The following is a 17,735-nucleotide window of genomic DNA, read 5'->3' on the forward strand; positions in this document are numbered from 1 at the left end:
CCCCATGGCGACCGGTTACCGGCCGCGTTGGTGACGTCATGCCACCGCGCCGGAAGCACTCCCCTCCCTCGACGTGTTTCCGTTTCCGGTAGTGCGCCTTCCTTTCCGCCGCGGCGCACGCGAGGTAAGAGCGGGATGGCGGAGCTGCTCTGGGGAGAGCGGCCGGGGGGGCGCTGCCGGCGGGGCCCCGGGGGCGGAGGGGCTCCTCCCGCGGTGCGCGGGCTGCCGTGAGGTCGGGGAGGGGGCGGCGGGCAGCCGGGCAGCGCTCTGCCGGGGGGCGGGCGGGCGGGCGGCCCTGAGCCCGGCCTTGCGCCTTCTAGGTATTCCCGCCCGGTGCCGGTGCCTCAGCGACCAGTCGAAGGAGATGCAGAACGACGCCGGGGAGTTTGTGGACCTCTACGTCCCTCGGAAATGGTGAGCGGGTCCCCTGGGCCGCCGGGGGGGGACGGCTGTACCCCGAGGGGCCGGGCCCTGGGCAGGGAACCGGCCAGAGGCCCATGCAGCCTGGGCAAAAGAAGGGTTTTTCTGTAGTGAAGATCTGGGAGCTGTTTTCTACTCGTTTCAGTGGTTTTAAGTATCTTACGTGGAATATGCAAGCAAAGACTCAAGTTGAGGAGAATCCTGTGCGTTTTTTGCCAGGCTTCCAGGGGCGGGGACAGCTGACGTGTGGCTCAGTTTAGGAGTAAAGCACATCTGTCGTATGCTGCCATCTCTGTGCCACGCGCTCCCACAGCGAACCTCTTAAAAAACTCACCTCGTGCCTCAATAGCACACCTTGAGTACAATTTTGAGATTATAGTAAATGAGCAGTGAGAAGCTTTTTGTAAATGTGCACGTTAAAAAAAAAAAGTCAGTAAAAATAAGCCATCTGCACGCATTTTATTAGGTGTAAGACTAATGCTTTTTACAGCCTGTGATTTCTGTGGGTTTGCAACCTCATTGTCTTTTGACAGCTGTAATGGCTTCCAGTGAAAAAAGGCATAGAAACTACATTCTTATGAATTATCTTGATTGTTGCATTTTTTTGCACGTTATAAATGAAAAACGTGCTATTCTGTCTGTTTTGAAGGCCTGTGCTGCTGTGTGCACTGTATAGGGGTGAACTGGGCATATAAAAACCAAAGTAAAGGGATAGTTGGCAACTTAGCATGATGCTACCAGGTGAAAGTCTCCTTTAAATGGACTTAAAACTGTATTTTAGTTTTCTGAGCAATGAAAGCTTAAACTGTTACTGCATAAACTTCATGTGCAGCTTTAATTTGCATGTAGATTTGGCTTTAATAGTTTTTTTTCATTGTCACTGTCTGTTTCCTTTTGTTTAAATGTATCTTGTTACTTTATTCTTTAGCTCTGCCAGCAACCGAATAATTGGTGCTAAGGATCATGCTTCTATTCAGATAAATATTTCTGAGGTAAGTTTTGTAACAAAAGCTACAGTGCTAAACCTTTAAACTTTTGATAGAAGTTAAAAAATATAACAGCTTGTGATGAATCTCCAAATAATTCAGTAGAGACCATACAAGTGTAGAGCTTGAGAGCTTTCACACATACAAGTATATTACTATGCCACCCCTGGTTATTTTTCAGCCCATTGGAAAACATTCATTAGAGGGAATTTCATAAAACTCTGTACAGTCTGTTCCAGTGCTTACCTGTTTGACTAAGTACAACTTCCTAATTTTAGATGTTTAGAGTTACAAATTAGGGAATTCCTTGTCCTGAAGGAAACAAGGGGAAGAAATGCTTTCTTCTGGGGAAATTCATATCCCTTCTACTTCCACCTGACTGTAAGAAAGTACTGTTCTTCAATCTGTCCTTGTGCACCCTTTCTTTTTTTTAGTTTTTTTTTTATTATTATTATAGTTGATCTCTGTGCTTTTTCTAGTTTGTCCAAACTTTAAGGAAGATAATGGTTTCCAGAGCAGAACTCTATTTCCATTCTACTGTGCTTGACTAAAGTGCCATCTTCTGTGTTTTGCTTGAATCATTTCTGTTAGTACTTGACTCTGCTGCTTTTGACAGGTGACAAATGAGATTGTTCATGTTTTGTGCGCAGCATTATCGTTTCTTTAACTCGGTCCTTGACGTATTAGATGCTTAGAATTTTTCCTGAGGCATGCTAGTTATTTGTATTGATTTGGTATTGTACATTTAGTTTTCTTTCTGTACCATACGGATACATTCCTATATTTTTTTAAACAACTGAGTCCCTTGTGTTATCTGTCCGACTTAAGAAATCATTTAAAAAAATACTCTGTTTGCGATTTCCTGTAAATATTAAAGCAAATACTTTCCTTGTTCACCATGTTTCATTCCTTCAGTGATCCCTATTTCTTGTTTTGAAAGGATTGGAGATTAGCAGAATTTGAAGACAATCTCATGTGGTGTTACAGGGTTTACTACATTGTTTAATTTCATGATTTATATTGTTTAGTCTTTTCCTGTCAAATTTCTCAGCAGCTGGAAGAAGTGAGACAATTTGTGTGTCTCAACTTGGGCAGTTTTCTACTTGCGTAACAAGACTGTCCCCTTGCCCCTTTCACTTCAATTTTCCAAAATGCTGACCTTAAATAAAAGAAACATAAAAAAATAGCAAAGGCAGTAAAATCATTACATTGAACTTTCCAATTTTTTCAGAACTCAAATATTTTCTTCTTTTAGCTACTATTTTGTATTGTGTTCTTGCTATGCTGTGTGATCCGTTGTATGTAGGGCAACTAAGATGATTAAGGGCTTGGAGCATCTGCCTTATGAGGAAAGGCTGAGAGCGCTGGGACTCTTTAGCCTGGAGAAGAGAAGGCTGAGGGGAGACCTTATTATGGCATACAAGTATCTAAAGGGTGGGTTGAAGGAGGATGGAGTCAGGCTCTTTTCAATGGTTCCCAGTGACAGGACGAAGGGTAATGGACACAAGTTAGAACACAGGAAGTTCCGTTCAAATACACGGAAACACTTCTTTACGGTGAGGGTGAGGGTGACAGAGCACGGGCACAGGCTGCCCAGGGAGGGGGTGGAGTCCCCTTCTCTGGAGATGTTCAAGTCCCGCCTGGATGCAGTCCTGAGTAATGTGCTCTGGGCAATCCTGCTTTGGCAGGGGAGTTGGGCTAGATGATCTCTAGAGGTCCCTTCCAACTCTGAAAATTCTGTGAAAAAATTCTGTGATTCTGTATAGCTGCACTATGTAATTAACTATAAATTTGCCCTGAAAAGATACTTTATAGTTGTCTTTATAACTTTAGTACTTGCCTTGTGTTTTAGTAGTTTGCAGAAAAATATTTGCAGTATTTAAGAAGTAATTTTTATCTTTATGCGCTTGGCAAGCGTGATATAAGAGCATAAAATCGCATAAGGATCTGTATGGAGTAACCTGCTTGTAATTACAGGTTGACAAGGTAACAGGCAGAGTAAATGGCCAGTTCAAAACGTATGCCATTTGTGGAGCAATTCGTAGAATGGTAAGTATTTTTGTGACCTACCAAATGATTGTGCTTCCTTTTATGTTGATTAGTGATTTTTTAGATTTATATTTGTCCCTGAAAACACAGTGTGCCTTCAGCTCACTCTAGAGGAAGAGGTTTTGAGACAGAGATAGAGTGAAGACATGATGAAATTCACTTGCAGAAATCTGTTTCTTCTTTCTTTTTTTTCCCTTAACCTTTTGGTTTGTAGAATTATGTATGTTTATCTTTTTTTTTTTTTTTTTTTTTAAATCCTTGAAGGATGCAAGTGTGTTTTGTTTTGTTTTTTTCTTTTAGGAATGCACAAAGCTACTAAGATCTGGCTTTTATCTGTTGTTCATAGTTCTTAGACATGATACTACTATGACTGAAATTTGTTAAACATGGTGTGAAGCTTCCTAGAGTTCATCAGAAGTCTGCTTACCCAGAAATATATCTTGTTAATGCTAGTGTATATTTTATCAAGTTAAAACTATTTCTTATCCTAAACGATGACAAAGAATTTTAACAGCTTGTTTAGAAAACACTGATCTGTGCATATAAAATGTAGCGATCTGTGGAAAGGGTTGAGCATTTCACTACCAGCATTAAATGCTGCAGCTGCCTCTCTCCCTAATGTATATCAGCAATTATTTGGTCACTTCAGAATCATCTTTCATTTTTTTTAAAGGGTGAATCAGATGACTCCATTCTGCGTCTGGCAAAAAATGACGGAATTGTTTCCAAGTGCGTATGTTTATCTTATCCTCTAACTCTTGCGGGGGTAACAGGCATACCCAAATCCAACATTTAGGATGAAATTGTATACACTGTATTTATAGGATGATTACACCGTTGGTTAAAAATATTTACTTGAGCTGTTAAAGCAAACTAGTTTGTAACAAGGTTTGTTTCATTTTCTTCTAGGAATTTCTAACTGAAGAAACTCCAGTATGGAACATCTGACATAAAATAAACAGTTCAAAGCTATGTTGTCCTGTGTCTTTTGTTCAAGTCATAAAAATCGGTGGATTTTTTTTGAGTAGTCTAAAAAGACTTAGAAGCATGTGTCTTCAAAAGATATACAGATTCTGATTATGAATTCTTAAATGAGCTTGTAAAGCAGTGTCAGAGTTGAAAATCAGGAATTTCCACTTCACTCATTGGTTCACTATCATTTTCCAGATTCAGTAAGTTTTGCAGTTGTAGATCAACTCCTCTGTTGATCTGTAATGGAACATTTTGCAGTGTAGCAATGTAATTCAGCTTGCTGCTTTTTCACTGGAAAAACTAAGGGAATTCTTGCAGTTATGATATCAAAGCTTAGTGATTTTTCTGCTGATCGAGGCTTGCAATATTCTGCCATTGACACACATTCTTTAAGCGAATTATTAAAACTGGAATTCATGGAAAACCATCTTAACAGAATTACTTCTTGGCACGCCAGCAGGTTGATTGCCATGTGCAAGAGACTTTGAAGTTTTACTTTTTTACTCTTATGTAAGACCTTGATGTTAAAAAGCAGAGAAATAATTTAAGGAAAAATACATCTGAATATTTGGCAGTATTTCAATAAATTACTTAATAGCCCTTTAATGGCTAGATAGACTTTCTACCTGCTGATGTGGGCTGGTTTTTGTTTTTTTGTTACTTACTAGTGGAACCAAGGGAGGATGCTAACACCTTGGATGATCCTACATCTGCTGACGTGGCCTCTTAGCTGTCAGTTCCCTGTCTCTGGCTAATTTCCCTCACTTTGCACTTCTGAGCTCACACACACACACACACAAGTTTTTATAATTTAGTTTGAAAGAGTTGCTTCGAGGTTTTGCCTGTTGTGCTTCAGGTGTTTAGTTTGAATTTGAACTGGCTGGTTTGAAATTGTAAAGCTTCTGAAGCACTTAGTGTAAAAGAAGTATTTGTTGGCTCAGACTACGCTCATACCGACACCACAAGCTTTGCTGAGCTATCATCAGGCGTTAACTTCAGATACAGCCAGTATCTTAGAAATAAGGTTGGTTATCCTGCAGGGCTGGTATCACAGATGGACTGTGAAGCTGAAGTGTTTAAAAAAAATCTACAATCAGCCTGACCTTGCAGTGCCATATTCTGACACCTCTGAACTTGCTTCTGCTTTGTGTGCCAAACCATGCCAGAAATACCTTTTGTGACCTTTTTTTTTTTCTTTCTTTTTTTGTCAGCTCTTCACATCAAGCTTTGGTGTTGCATTTGGGAAGTGCAATGCTTAAGGTGCTCTAGCTGTACTAATGAACCTTTGGGATCTCGTGTGTCATTCTCATGGGCCGTAGTGCTTGTGGCAGTATTATGACTTTGTTATGTCTTAACAGCGTTAAGCACTGTATTAAATTGCAAAAGCTCTCCACAATCATTTTTTCCTATACTGTCTGCAGAAATTGAGACTCAGAATTGAAGTAAGTGCTAAGACAGAAGCAACTGCTGGCACTGAGGTATGGGTATGAGAGAGGGAAAAGAATAAGTGTTCAGACACTTTATACTTTAGCATCTTAGATTCAATAGTACCTCTATTGGGAAAAGAGATTTCTGATTTTCTGTGGCTCTACGGAAGGACTTAAAACACGATGTCTTTTCTAGTGGTATAAAGTCTCTTAGATTTTTGTTTTGCAGGAGGGATGCAAGAAAAGGCTATATCTTTCTTCCAGGTGCTGCTTTTGTGTTGGTAGATTTTGTTTGCAGGCAGTAGGTTTATTTGTCAGTTGGTGCTTATCATTTAGAATAGAATTGATACATGGTTTTGGTAGTTCTAAAATATGCCAGTGTGATATGACTGGTATTGAAAACTTCCATTGTCAGCCGCATTTTTCAACTATTATTTCATAATATCTGCACCTATACACAGGCTGTCCTTCAGGTCATGCGTTCTCAAGAATTGCCGAGGGAGGTTGTATCCAGATTATACCGCGATTGCTCCTGTGTGATCATCTCTAGGACCATGTTTGCTGTTGTCCTTACTCAAATCTGCGCATAGGCCCTCTCTCAAAGTTCCCTCAAGCGATAGAAACTGTTTTGGTGATGCTTTCCTGTTTATGCTGTAAGCTGTCTCTGTGTAGAGCTGGTTACCATGTGGCTTATTTCTGACTTGTTTGCTGTGGATGCACGTGGGTGTGGGAAACTTTAAGCCTCAGACTTTTCTCCGGAGAGCCTGGAATAGGGCTGCTGTCGCCTCTGAACGAAGAAGGAGGATGGCTGAACTACCCGAGTGCAGTATCTTTCTCCATACCTGTGTTTTTTGCTTCTCAGACATGTCAAAATGCAGCATATTTCTTTGGAAGATCCTGTTTGACACTGTGGATACCCGTTGAATCCAAGCAGAGCACATCAGGCCATGTTATGCAGTTGCAGTGTGGTGTGGGTTTTTAATTTGAATCAGTTGTTTGGGTTTTTTTTAAATCATAAAGTGAATTAGGATTTCAGGTGTAAGCCACTGTATGGATATAACGAAGTACGTAACTAGATCTTTGTTTCAGGAGCAATTTCTGCAGAGAAGTCTGAAACCAACAGGCTGTTATTAGCTCTTCTTAGCAGAGCTGTAAACTGAAACACCTTTGGTTGCACGTTCTGTCTTCCTACTGATAACACTTGAATTTACTAGTCCTCCTCCAGGCTGGTAGAACTTTTAAAAGATAAACTCCTGGATGTTTCAAGTAAGGGGCAACTCGGCTAAAAAGACCCAAAAGAAGGCTTCATGTTGAATTCATGTTGAAGTTAATAATACAGAAAGCAGCGAAAGAGAGATACCTTTTAAATACACAAGCAGGAAAAAGAAAAATTAACCCATGCTTTATTTTTGAGCTATTTTGTTCTGACATCTAAGTCAACCATGAAAGATGCATTAAAAAAGAAATGGCGGGGGTTGTGGGGACTGTTAGTTATGATTGCCCTGGAAATAATTCATTTTTCCAGCAGATAAAGCTCTGAAAACACTTTCTGGAAAGACAAATACAGTCTGCAAACTGGAGAGATTTCTGCTTGGCTTATGTCCAATCCTCATTACTTTCCTTTGTACACAGTAAAAGGAGATAAGTTTTAATTGGACTTGATGTTTCTTTCTGACATATCTTAAATTAGCTGCTTCTGCCTTGGCATTAGGTTAGAACTTTAAATAAAACCAGTAACTGTTTACTGCTGATAAATGCATAGTTTACCAAAGAGTTTAAATATTGTTGACTTGCTTGTAATCCCCTGGGACTCTGTTCATCCATGTGGATTTCAGTGGAATTCCTCTGTAAGGCAAAGTGAACTGACAGCTTAAAAGCTCAAGATGGATTTGAGGTCTCTCAGATGTCTTTTTAAGCAATAAAACTCCGTTAGCGTACAGCTATACCAAATTTACACTTCTGTATTGATTAAGTATTTAAGAATTATGTTGCAATTCAAAACTTTCTTTGCTTTGTAACACTGATTGTTGCCATTTGTTTTTCAGAATTTTAAAAAATTGAAACAAACTACTTTTTCATTAATTTCTTGTCAAAATAAGCTTAGGAAATGTCACGGTGCCATGTCCTAAAACCCAGTTCAATTGGAAATGGATTACTGCTGTGCTAAAGGCTTCCTGAAGTTCACACCATCCTCACCAGCGGAACTGCAGAATCCTAACGAGGGAGGACCTGTGTCCCTTTGAGTTGCATTTTCTCGTATTGTGATGTAAAAATGTTCTTTGTTTTCCCAGGACAGGAATAGTTCTGATCTTCCAGAGCCATGAAAGGGAATGAACTGTACTTGTACTGTAGGAGATGGACAGAGTTGCCCTTACATGGTTACATTGCACCAAGTCGTGAAATTCTTTTCTGTTACTTACGAGGACTTGGCAGTGGCATCCTAAAGCCATCTGATTTAACTGGGGCTATTTTAGTGTCTTTGGCCAAAATTTTGCTCCTCAGGCAGAGCCTGTCTACTTAAAACACCTTGTTTGTTGGTAGGAGTGTGTAGATGTCTTAATGCTGATTTGGTTTCTTTTAAACCTCGACATTCTTTTAATGAATTACACGGTGTTGAAAAGCTGCTTTAGTCCATCTCAGCTGTAAGTGCGTCGTGACCAGAGGCCGGGGGTTAGGAGGCCACTGCATCTTCTGTAGCTGGGGGCACGCAATTAGCAGCTTTGATAACGTCACCCTTGCGAGGTGCCAAGCGGGCAAAAGGCTGCTGAGGCTGGGGGAAGACAAGAGGCAGCGTGCTTCGCCGGCATGGCTTGTGCTTTACTGCCGAAAGGAGCGCTGTGACTCAGAGGAGGAATGTAAAGGGCCAAGAGCGGCTCTTGCCTTCACGCGTGTCCTCCCTGGCTCCAGCTGCCGAGGAGCGTGCGGAGCCGAGGCTGTCCCAGCAGTGCTCCCGGCAGCGAGGAAGCCGGGACGGCTTGCGAGGGATGCCGCTTATTTTCCTAAAGCATTCTGTGGTGCCGGGGGCCGCTGAAAGCCCACCTCGCGCACTCAGCTACGCTGTTACGCTACATTTGGCAGCGATTTTGTTTTTCAGTTGGATGTTGGGGAGGGCTGTCAATCCCCACCTCCTGTTTTGTTCAGTTGCTGTCACTCCGTGATACACAGATAAAAACACCTCTGCTGCAAATATCACTTTGAATAGACTAAGGGAGCTTTTAATTTTAGTTAAATCATTGATGACGGTTTGCGTTGAGGCGTCCCAGGGGAGACGGCTTCCCCATATGTATACAGGACTAATGAGTCATGGCAAAAAAACACAGAAAACTAGTTAGGCATTTATTTTTTTTTCCTTCTGGAAAGTACACTATTGTTTAATATGATGCAGGAATTCTTCGCTAAATCCTCAATAGGAACTGCAGGTACTGAGATTTTAAAAATTAAAAGCTATTAATAAGGTCAATGTGGGATTTTTTTTAGTGTATTATGATGGAAAAAAGCTATTAACATCTCTTCTCAGATAGCTGATAGCAAGGGAAACAAGCGCGGCCAGGCTGAACCAAGAGGATTGTTCTGCAGCATACATACCCAAGCTTTGGTCTGGCACGAAATCCTGGTCTTTCTGCTGGGCTGGGACTGCGAGGAACAGCACACACGTGCCTCTTCTGCAGCGGGTTGGGGACCCTCTGTTTGGGAGCGGAGCGCTCCCGTGAACAAAGCTGTGCCGCCGTCGGCAGTCCTGTGGCGGGTTGAGCATGGCTGACTGCCGGGCGCCCACCCAGCCGCTCCCCCTCCTCCACGGGACACAGAATAAGGTGGAAAAGCTCATGAGTGAAGGCAAGGAGATCACTTATTAATTACCACCATGGGCGCGACAGAAAAATTAGTTTATTACCTATTTAAATGGTGTTGGATGGTGAGAAACAAAGATTTAAACACCTTCCCCCTATGGCGCTACAAGCGGTGATGGGCTTCAGCAACACCTCGGTTTTGTGTTGCGCTTCTCCCGCAGCAGATCTCCACCGGCTTTATGGGGACATACGTATGTTTATCCATGTTTTGCACCTGGGAGAGCGATGGCGGTCTGAAAGTGAGGTATGGCCATCGGTCAGACATCTGATAGCGCCAGGGTTAAAATGCAGATCTTGGGAGCCCCAGAGCTGTATGTGTGTTATCTGTTAACCCACGGCAGATGTTCTTCCAAGAGGCTGGAGGACGGTGCCTGCGCGGGGAGGCCAGGCTGGCCGGGCATCGGCTGGGATTACTGCCGGGATGGGAACCAAAGTCACGCTTTGCCTTTTGAGGAGCTGATTGTAAACTGTGCGCGAGGACACACCACGTACATCAAAATTAAGCTGTTTCTTATCTGGCTTTAAATGCAAAAATCTTTTTACCGCTTTCAGAAAGCACCAGAGTGCTGAGGAACACCTCGATCCATCTGTCGATGCATACCGAAAGGCTGCCGTCCTGATGTGAAGTTACTCAGACCGTCGCCCACTCCCATGGGTCGCAGCGCCCGTCGGGTAAGTGAGGTCGAGCAAGAATGCTCAGATACTGCGTGTTTTATTTCACAAGGCAGTGTTTTCGTAAAGCGTTTAGCACAGCTCTATACGGGTTGCTCATTGAGCTGGGAAATGTGATAGTTCATGCTCCAGGCAAAGTCTTTCCAATGTCTGAGGCTGAATAAAAATAGCACTTCAAAATAAACTGGGTACTGCACTGGGGAGGTGGCAGAGATCGTTACTTGCAGCTTGTCCCTGGTTCATTCAGTTCTTTCCCCTACAAGAGCTGGAAAGGCTGGGGGTTTAATTCTCCCTTTGACTAGTTTGAGGCTAAAAGAAAGGGATTTACACGCCTATTTCTGTTCCGGCCAATGAAGCCGTGCTCGCAGCGAACTCCCTCTGCATTCCTGGGAAAATGGGGTCATTTGTGCCGGATCCCTCAGCCAAGCGCAGGAGCCGGATCTGTGACTGCGCTGAGGAAACAACGACCTTAAAAAGTCGCCGCCGCCGTTAAGTTCCGTGTCTGCTGATGGGGTCACTTTTGCTGCTGCTTTGTGTCCGCTCTGAAGCGCCTGGAACCATCACCCCAGAGTTCAGCACATTGGCCGGTCATCTCAAAGTTTGCAGGCCGGCTGACCAAAATCTTGAGGATCTAAGACTGCCTGTACCCAAAAATAAGTAAACAAAAGGAAGCTAATCCCAGACGGTGCTGATTAAAACGTGAACTACAAAAGGCAGATTAAGGAAGCAGCTTTCGGGCTGCGATGTATGTTACCTGAGAGGGAGGTTGATCGTTGTAGCACAGAGCTCACGTTTCTGGAAACCCGACACATCTTGAGACAGCGCTGCCTTTGGAGAGCCTGCGTCCTCCTGCAGGAGATAACGGCGCTGAGCTTTGGGTCTTTTGATCACAGAGGGAATTGATGTTTCAGCAGTCGCCCTCTTACCGCGTGATACGAGTGTGAGCACGCGAGGCACAAACCCTTTCGGGGTAAAGGGAGGCAATTTTATAAGATTTTTTTTTTTTTTTCTGACCTTCTCCCAAACGCTGCGCTTGTCTAGGGAACGGGAGGCTTTGCAGGTGTGGGGCAGGTGGCAGGTACCTGCCTGCCAGTGACACTGCCGCCAGCGTTCGCTTCTGATCTTGGCTACCGAATGGGTGGTATCAGACCTCGTTTGGTCTGAAGGCCTCAGGCGCGGTTTTTTTAGTTTTCCAAAATGTAGTGTTTGTCACACATCTCTGTGGATTTTCCTTTTGCAAGCTGGTTTGAGACGGTCCTGACAGCAGAGTTAATCCTCACCTCAGCTGGAACCAGTGCTGACTCACTGCTGCAAATCTTAATTCCCAGAAAACTTAAAATATTCAGGGAAGTCTCATGCACATATATGTATAACGGCTTTCCGTGCGGTTATGTAAAAATCTCAAACTATGACACTTCACCAGGTATCTTGCGACTCATTGTTCTGTTACTGAACCTTTATTGATTTCAGTGCCTTTAAAAAAAAATAAAGAAAAAAAAGAAAAGGGGGGGGGGAAGCACTGTTGGTTTCTGCTGAGCAGAGAGCTGTTCCCGGCGTGCTTGCCATGGCGTGTGCAGCACAGGCATTCAGAAAAACTAGAGCACTGGGGCCAAGGCTCCGGAGACCTAGTTTCTACTTCTGACAGTGACGTTGGTTTTCAGCAAGACCTGTCAACTGCCACATCCTATACCAGAATTTACCCACCTCCAAAATGAATGTGATGGAACAAGTAGGAAGCTTTGAATCCGGAAAATGCAATGGCACGGTTCTTTAAATAACTGTTTCACAAGGAATATATAATTTAAAGAAGATGTGCAGTAAAGTCAGTAGAGCTGAGCCAGAGGCAGGTGTTCTGATTTACTATTTTAACCCCTGGGTTTATCCTCTATTCAGCAGGGAAATGTTACACCTCCAATTTTCTGGGCATGCAAACAAAATACTCCAGGTATCTTTTTTTCTCTTTTTGAATCCAGTACCATTTATGGGGATGGGACCGTTTAAAGGTTTTTTTCTTCCTTCAGGGGATGGGTAATGAGAGGGAGTGCCATATCAAAGTTGACTGCTGGAAAGAGTGACTCTGATTTACAATGCTCTGCAGTTTGAGATAATGCTTCTGGTATTTGGGGACTCCAAAAGGCAATGCTCATGGGGAGCCTGTTCTCAGTCACCCGTTTCTTGTATCAGTAGCTGGCACCCAGGAGTCATGAATGGCACAAAGGACTGATCGTTGTACAATCTACTGCTGCTCCCAGGCACGCAGTGGTAGGTGCGATGTTTGCTCCTACTGCTCTGGCCTGGTCTAAAGACTTTGTGGATGTCTGAGGTCAACGGAGCCTTGAATGCAAATTCACAGGATACCATCAGACTGAGATTCCCATCTTCATGAATTTGCAAAAGACAAAGCTTCACCAAACACTCTCCAGACGTGCTCAGAGCTGGGAACAGAACAAACCCTGAGAAATTCCAGCAAAGGGGGTGGGGTAACTGATTCCAGCTCCAGATAATAGTCGTTATCAGAGAAGCTCATAAATCCACCCAATTTAAACAGAGTGTCAGGCAGCATCCCGCTCTGCATTGTGTGTCGCCTCAAGGGATCTAAAGCTGCTTGTTCTGATCAACGACTTCCATTCTATCATTTGGGTTCCCAAAAGTCACTACTTCCTGGAAAGTGTTTGTGGGGGTGCTAGTTCCGAGTGTGTGGCCTTAAGGAGAATCATAGAATGGTTTAGGTTGGAAAGGACCTTGAAGATCATTGAGTTCCCACCCCCCTGCCCTGGGCAGGGACACCTCCCACCAGCCCAGGTTGCCCACGGCCACGTCCAGCCTGGCCTTGAACACCTCCAGGGATGGGGCCTCAACAGCCTCTCTGGGCAACCTGTCCCAGTGCCACACCACCCTCACAGGGAAAAACTTCTTCCTCGGGTTCAATCTGAACCTGCCCTCTTCCAGTTTGAAGCCATTCCCCCTCGTCTATCGCTACATGCCCCAGTAAAAAGTCCTTCCCCCGCTCTCCTGTAGGGCCCTTTTAGGGACTGGAAGGCCACAATAAGGTCTCCCCGGAGCTTTCTCTTCTCCAGGCTGAACAGCCCCAACTCTCTCAGCCTCTCCTCATAGGAGAGGTGCTCCAGCCCTCGGATCATCCTCGTGGCTCTCCTCTGGACACGCTCCAGCAGGTCCATGTCCTTCTAATGTTGGGGACTCCAGAGCTGGATGCAGTACTCCAGGTGGGGTCTCACGAGAGTGGAGCAGAGGGGCAGAATCCCCTCCTTTGACCTGCTGGCCACACTTCTGCTGATGCAGCCCAGGACACGGTTGGCCGTCTGGGCTGCCATCACATGTTGCTAGCTCATGTTGAGCTTCTCTTCAATCAGCACCCCCAGGTCCTTCTCCTCAGGGCTACTTTCCAGCCATTCCCTGCCAAGCCTGGATTTGTGCTTGGGATTGTCCCGACCCAGATGTAGGACCTTGCTCTTGGCCTTGTTGAACTGCGTGAGGTTGGCTTGGGCCCACCTCTGCAGCCTGTCCAGGTCCCTCTGGATGGCATCCCTCCCCTCCAGCGTGTCTCCCTCGCCACACAGCTTGGTGTCATCGGCAAACTTGCTGAGGGTGCACTCAACCCCACTGTCCATGTCGCCGACAAAGATGTTGAACAGTACAGGTCCCAGTAGAGGGAGCAGAACATGTTACTGTTCCAATAAACAGCCCCAAATTACTGTTTGGCTGTCACTCAGGTGGCTGGAAAATGCACTAATGAGTAAACCAACATATATCGGCAAAAACAACATCCTAGTATGGAGGTTGCTTAAATGTTGACTTTGGGATCTGATTTTCTAATCCAAAGGGTCGGTTGGAATACAAAAGGTCTTCATTAGGACACAGCTCCACTGTCTCTTCTGGAAGTTGTAATTACCCACCCAGTGGCCCCAAGCTCCTTGAAGCACAAACACACTGATAGCAACACCTTCGCTGCCTCGCTGCCACCCTGCTGGTGTCATCGCTGCAGCTGCAGAGCTCCTGTGCGTCTTGGCAGATGAAGAGTACTTGAGGAGAAGGACATGAGACCACACCATGGTAATCTATGTATCTTAACTCTGGGTTTGCCTCAAGCTTTTATTTTGAGGTACTATGGCTTAACAAAAACGAGGCATTTTCTTCTTTGGGAGAAAATTTACATATACTATTTGGAAAAAATCCCCACATCTTCGTTATGGAAACTGTGGATTTGCTGTTAAAGAAGGATGTAGATGTGGGAAGACGAGCATCCCTGGCAAGTAGTTGGTCCCAAGTACAGCGTTAGTGAGTTGCACGTGCTCCAAGTGATTTCTCAATAACTCCTTCCTGCTGCATGAAAAAAAAAAAAAAAATTTGTATTGCGATCAGCCATCTCGCTTAAGGATGTGCCCCAACAATTATTAGGAGCGAGAGGGAGTCACGACCTTGCTATCATTCTAGCAACTCTATTAGGGGAAAATCTGTGGATTTATTTCAGCCACGTTTTGTCTCTTCCAGCAAACCCTTCTGTAGTTTCCAGTACACCAAATAGAGCATAAGGGGATTTTGCCTCCACTCTCATGACTTTTAAATGACCTTGCTGAACAAGGACTAGATGATCAAGTGACCTCATAAAATGCTCTTTTAGGAAAACACTGTGTCATACACTGCTGGGATGGATTGTCCAGAACAGGATGCTGGGAATAACTCTGATGTTTTGGATGAACCTGTAAAACAAGACTCTGGATTCACCCCACGAAGTGGAGGGAGAGATATGAACCTGTGGGACTTGTGATCAACATTGGTGTTGGTCAAGCAGATGCATGAAATCTCTACGGCAGCCCGCAGTGTGAGTGGGGTACGGAGAGGGCAAGGTTGTTTCTTTTGCCGTACATCTTGGCTACCTTCACAAGCGTGTGATAGCACCTCCCTGACTTCTGGGTGAGGAAACTCGGGTCATAAAAGCTGTGTCCTTCTATATATCCAGGTAACTTCTAAATAGACTGCTTGTGCCTCAGTAGAATAGTAGCTGTGTGCTGAGACCCAGCGCTGTCACAGCTCTGGCACCAGCGGTGACACAGTGCAAAGTGGTATTCCCAGAGAGCAGCTCTGGGGAGAAGCATTTAGGGGAAGAAATTGATAAAATGAGAAAATAGCGACACAATTATCTATCTTTTTTTTTTTTTTTAACTATTGTAAAAGGTCATTGAAAGAAATAAGCTGATGGAAGTGTTTTCTGGTTAGTGAGAGGTGAGCCCAGGCTGGGCAGCAAGCTCTTCTTACTGTCCTGGCATGAGCTGCTTACCTAAATGCTGAACCTGTGATCTTGCTTTAAAAACCATCCCGATACAGCGTCACGTGGTATGGAAGAGACAGTGCAGTGATACGCATTTCTTCCTGCACCGTTTTGAAAGGCAGTGCGCTAGGTGCAAGAGATGTTTCACAGCTGGATGCAACCCTCTCTCACGGCCAAGGAGGGAGAGCACGTGGACCATAACAGGAAACACGAGGTGAGATGTGAAGAGAGGCAGAGTGGCTTGGTCGTTAGATAAAGAGCAGGGAGGGAAGCCACGAAACTGGAGCTGATGCCACCTGAACAAGGAGACCTGCTGAGCATCTGGAGTGGGTCTGTCGATTCCCCGTGCCTGGCTTGCTCTTCTTGTTAAAGAGAAATAAAGCAGGATAAATGCAGGAGCAACGGACACATGCAGGCAGGAGGAGCGGGCGAGGAAGGAGTGAGCAGCTGACGACAATGAGAGATGCTCCGTGGTCATGACTTGGGGGAAACTTCAAGGAAAGCCGCACTGAGATCTGGAGGGAGGTACTGCTGCCTGCTGGAAGAGATTGGGAAGGGAGAGGTTTTGTGTATTTATGCTCTACGTGGGGCCCAGACATTCAGATCACTCTGCGAGCACCGCGCTGCCACGTGTTCTTTGTAAACGTGTGGGCAATCACAGCTGAGTGTGTACTTTCTACCCAGCAGCGCCGCCTTCATCTGCACCGTCTGGTAGTGGTTAATCTTGAAAAGGAGTAGTACTTCACTGTCTGCTCATTAGAAGTGACCTGAGCAGCAACAGCGTAATCACTTGCACTAAACACATGGCTGGAATCCTTTTGATAAGGTCCAAGACACCGAACAGCTTCCTCTGCACGCTTTCCGAAGGGCCGGGCTGCCTCGAGGGCGGACCTGACCGTCTCATTCCCATTGTAGTGAAATTTCATAAGCAATTTTATTTGTTCCGGTTGGCTTTAATTGACCATCTGGGTTAATAACAGGGAGATTCCCAAGGTTGGCATCAGAGTCGGGAAGGAAAAGGAGTCATTTTGGAGTCCTTCCTTAATCCTAGCTGCTTTGTTAGAAATGTCGGTGTTACTTAATTGACTGTTAAATCCTAATCACATGAGCACCCTCCCTGGGTGTAATCTCCTGTGATAAATTGCCCAGTACTCGTGTCAGAGGCGCATTCTGGTCTCCAGCCTTGTCGAGGCTGAGAGTGCCCTGTGATTACAGCTGACTTTTGGAGAGGGAACAAGGGAGCAGTGGATCTTGTTTTAGTTTAAATTGATTTAAAAAGACAATTGACTCCACTCTCTAGTCCGTTTGAGGTCTTCGTCAATGTAGCTGGTTTTTTCCATGCTTTTCAGCAAATGCTTACAGGGTCCAGGTCTTATCAGACGAAGGTAAGGTGGTACAGCCAGCCCACAGCGGGGAGCAACCAGACAATTGCACAAGGTCTCATCTCACATGTGGGAGAGAAGGAAGGAAAGGGGTAGGTTAGGGTTAGGCGGGAGCTAGTTATCTGTTGGAAGCGGCCCGCGTGCAGTCAGATCTCTAGGATCAGGAAAGAGAACTTGAAGGTGGAAATTGTAACTAGATATGAAGAAAGAACTGAGCAGATAAGATGAGGATGGGAAGGAAGATCTGTAAGTCTTCAAGAAAACCTTTTTTGCCCTACAATCCTCTAATATTTCCCCATTTGATTCTGGTCATTCTCCCCCCTCAGAGACTTCAGCCTGCGTCTTGGGGTCTCTGAGAGCAATCAGACCCAGAAAGATAGACCAGTCAGAGCGAGGTGCTGGCATGCATGAGGAGCATGGATGCTTACATGGGGTGAGTGTGCAGGGGACAGTAAGTGACCCAGGATGCTCATGACTCCACTGGCACTGCCTTCCCCAACCCTTGGGAACGAGGAAGGCGGCAGCACCTGTGAGCTGCGCACCAGAAAGGTCTCTGATCTCAGACCTCCACACCTGGAAGAGGGGCAGAATTTGTTGCCTCACAGATGCAGATTTCCATCCCATCACGAAGCCACTGAGATTTATACCCAGCTGAGAGGGCAGGTTTAGCTTTGCTCAGACAGTCTCCATAG

The 17,735-nt window shown here is 44.9% G+C and overlaps 1 protein-coding gene across 1 annotated transcript; it reads left to right on the top strand.

Annotated features, from left to right (window-relative positions):
- Positions 1-82: 82 nt before the first annotated feature.
- RPS21 (ribosomal protein S21) lies at positions 83-4,427 on the top strand. Its single transcript, XM_082491202.1, has 6 exons — positions 83-124; positions 321-414; positions 1,349-1,412; positions 3,384-3,455; positions 4,129-4,184; positions 4,365-4,427. Exons 2-6 carry the CDS (start codon positions 365-367, stop codon positions 4,372-4,374), a joined length of 252 nt encoding a protein of 83 aa, XP_082347328.1. The 5' UTR covers positions 83-124; positions 321-364; the 3' UTR covers positions 4,375-4,427.
- Positions 4,428-17,735: the final 13,308 nt, after the last annotated feature.

Source organism: Vanellus vanellus (assembly GCF_965231255.1).
Source record: "Vanellus vanellus genome assembly, chromosome: 15".
NCBI lineage: Eukaryota > Metazoa > Chordata > Aves > Charadriiformes > Charadriidae > Vanellus > Vanellus vanellus.

Coding starts and splice junctions, on each gene's coding strand:
- RPS21 (XM_082491202.1), top strand. CDS start 365: ATGCAGAACGACGCCGGGGAGTTTGTGGACCTCTACGTCCCTCGGAAA. Junction 415..1,348: donor CTCTACGTCCCTCGGAAATG/GTGAGCGGGTCC, acceptor TTTATTCTTTAG/CTCTGCCAGCAACCGAATAA. Junction 1,413..3,383: donor TTCAGATAAATATTTCTGAG/GTAAGTTTTGTA, acceptor TTGTAATTACAG/GTTGACAAGGTAACAGGCAG.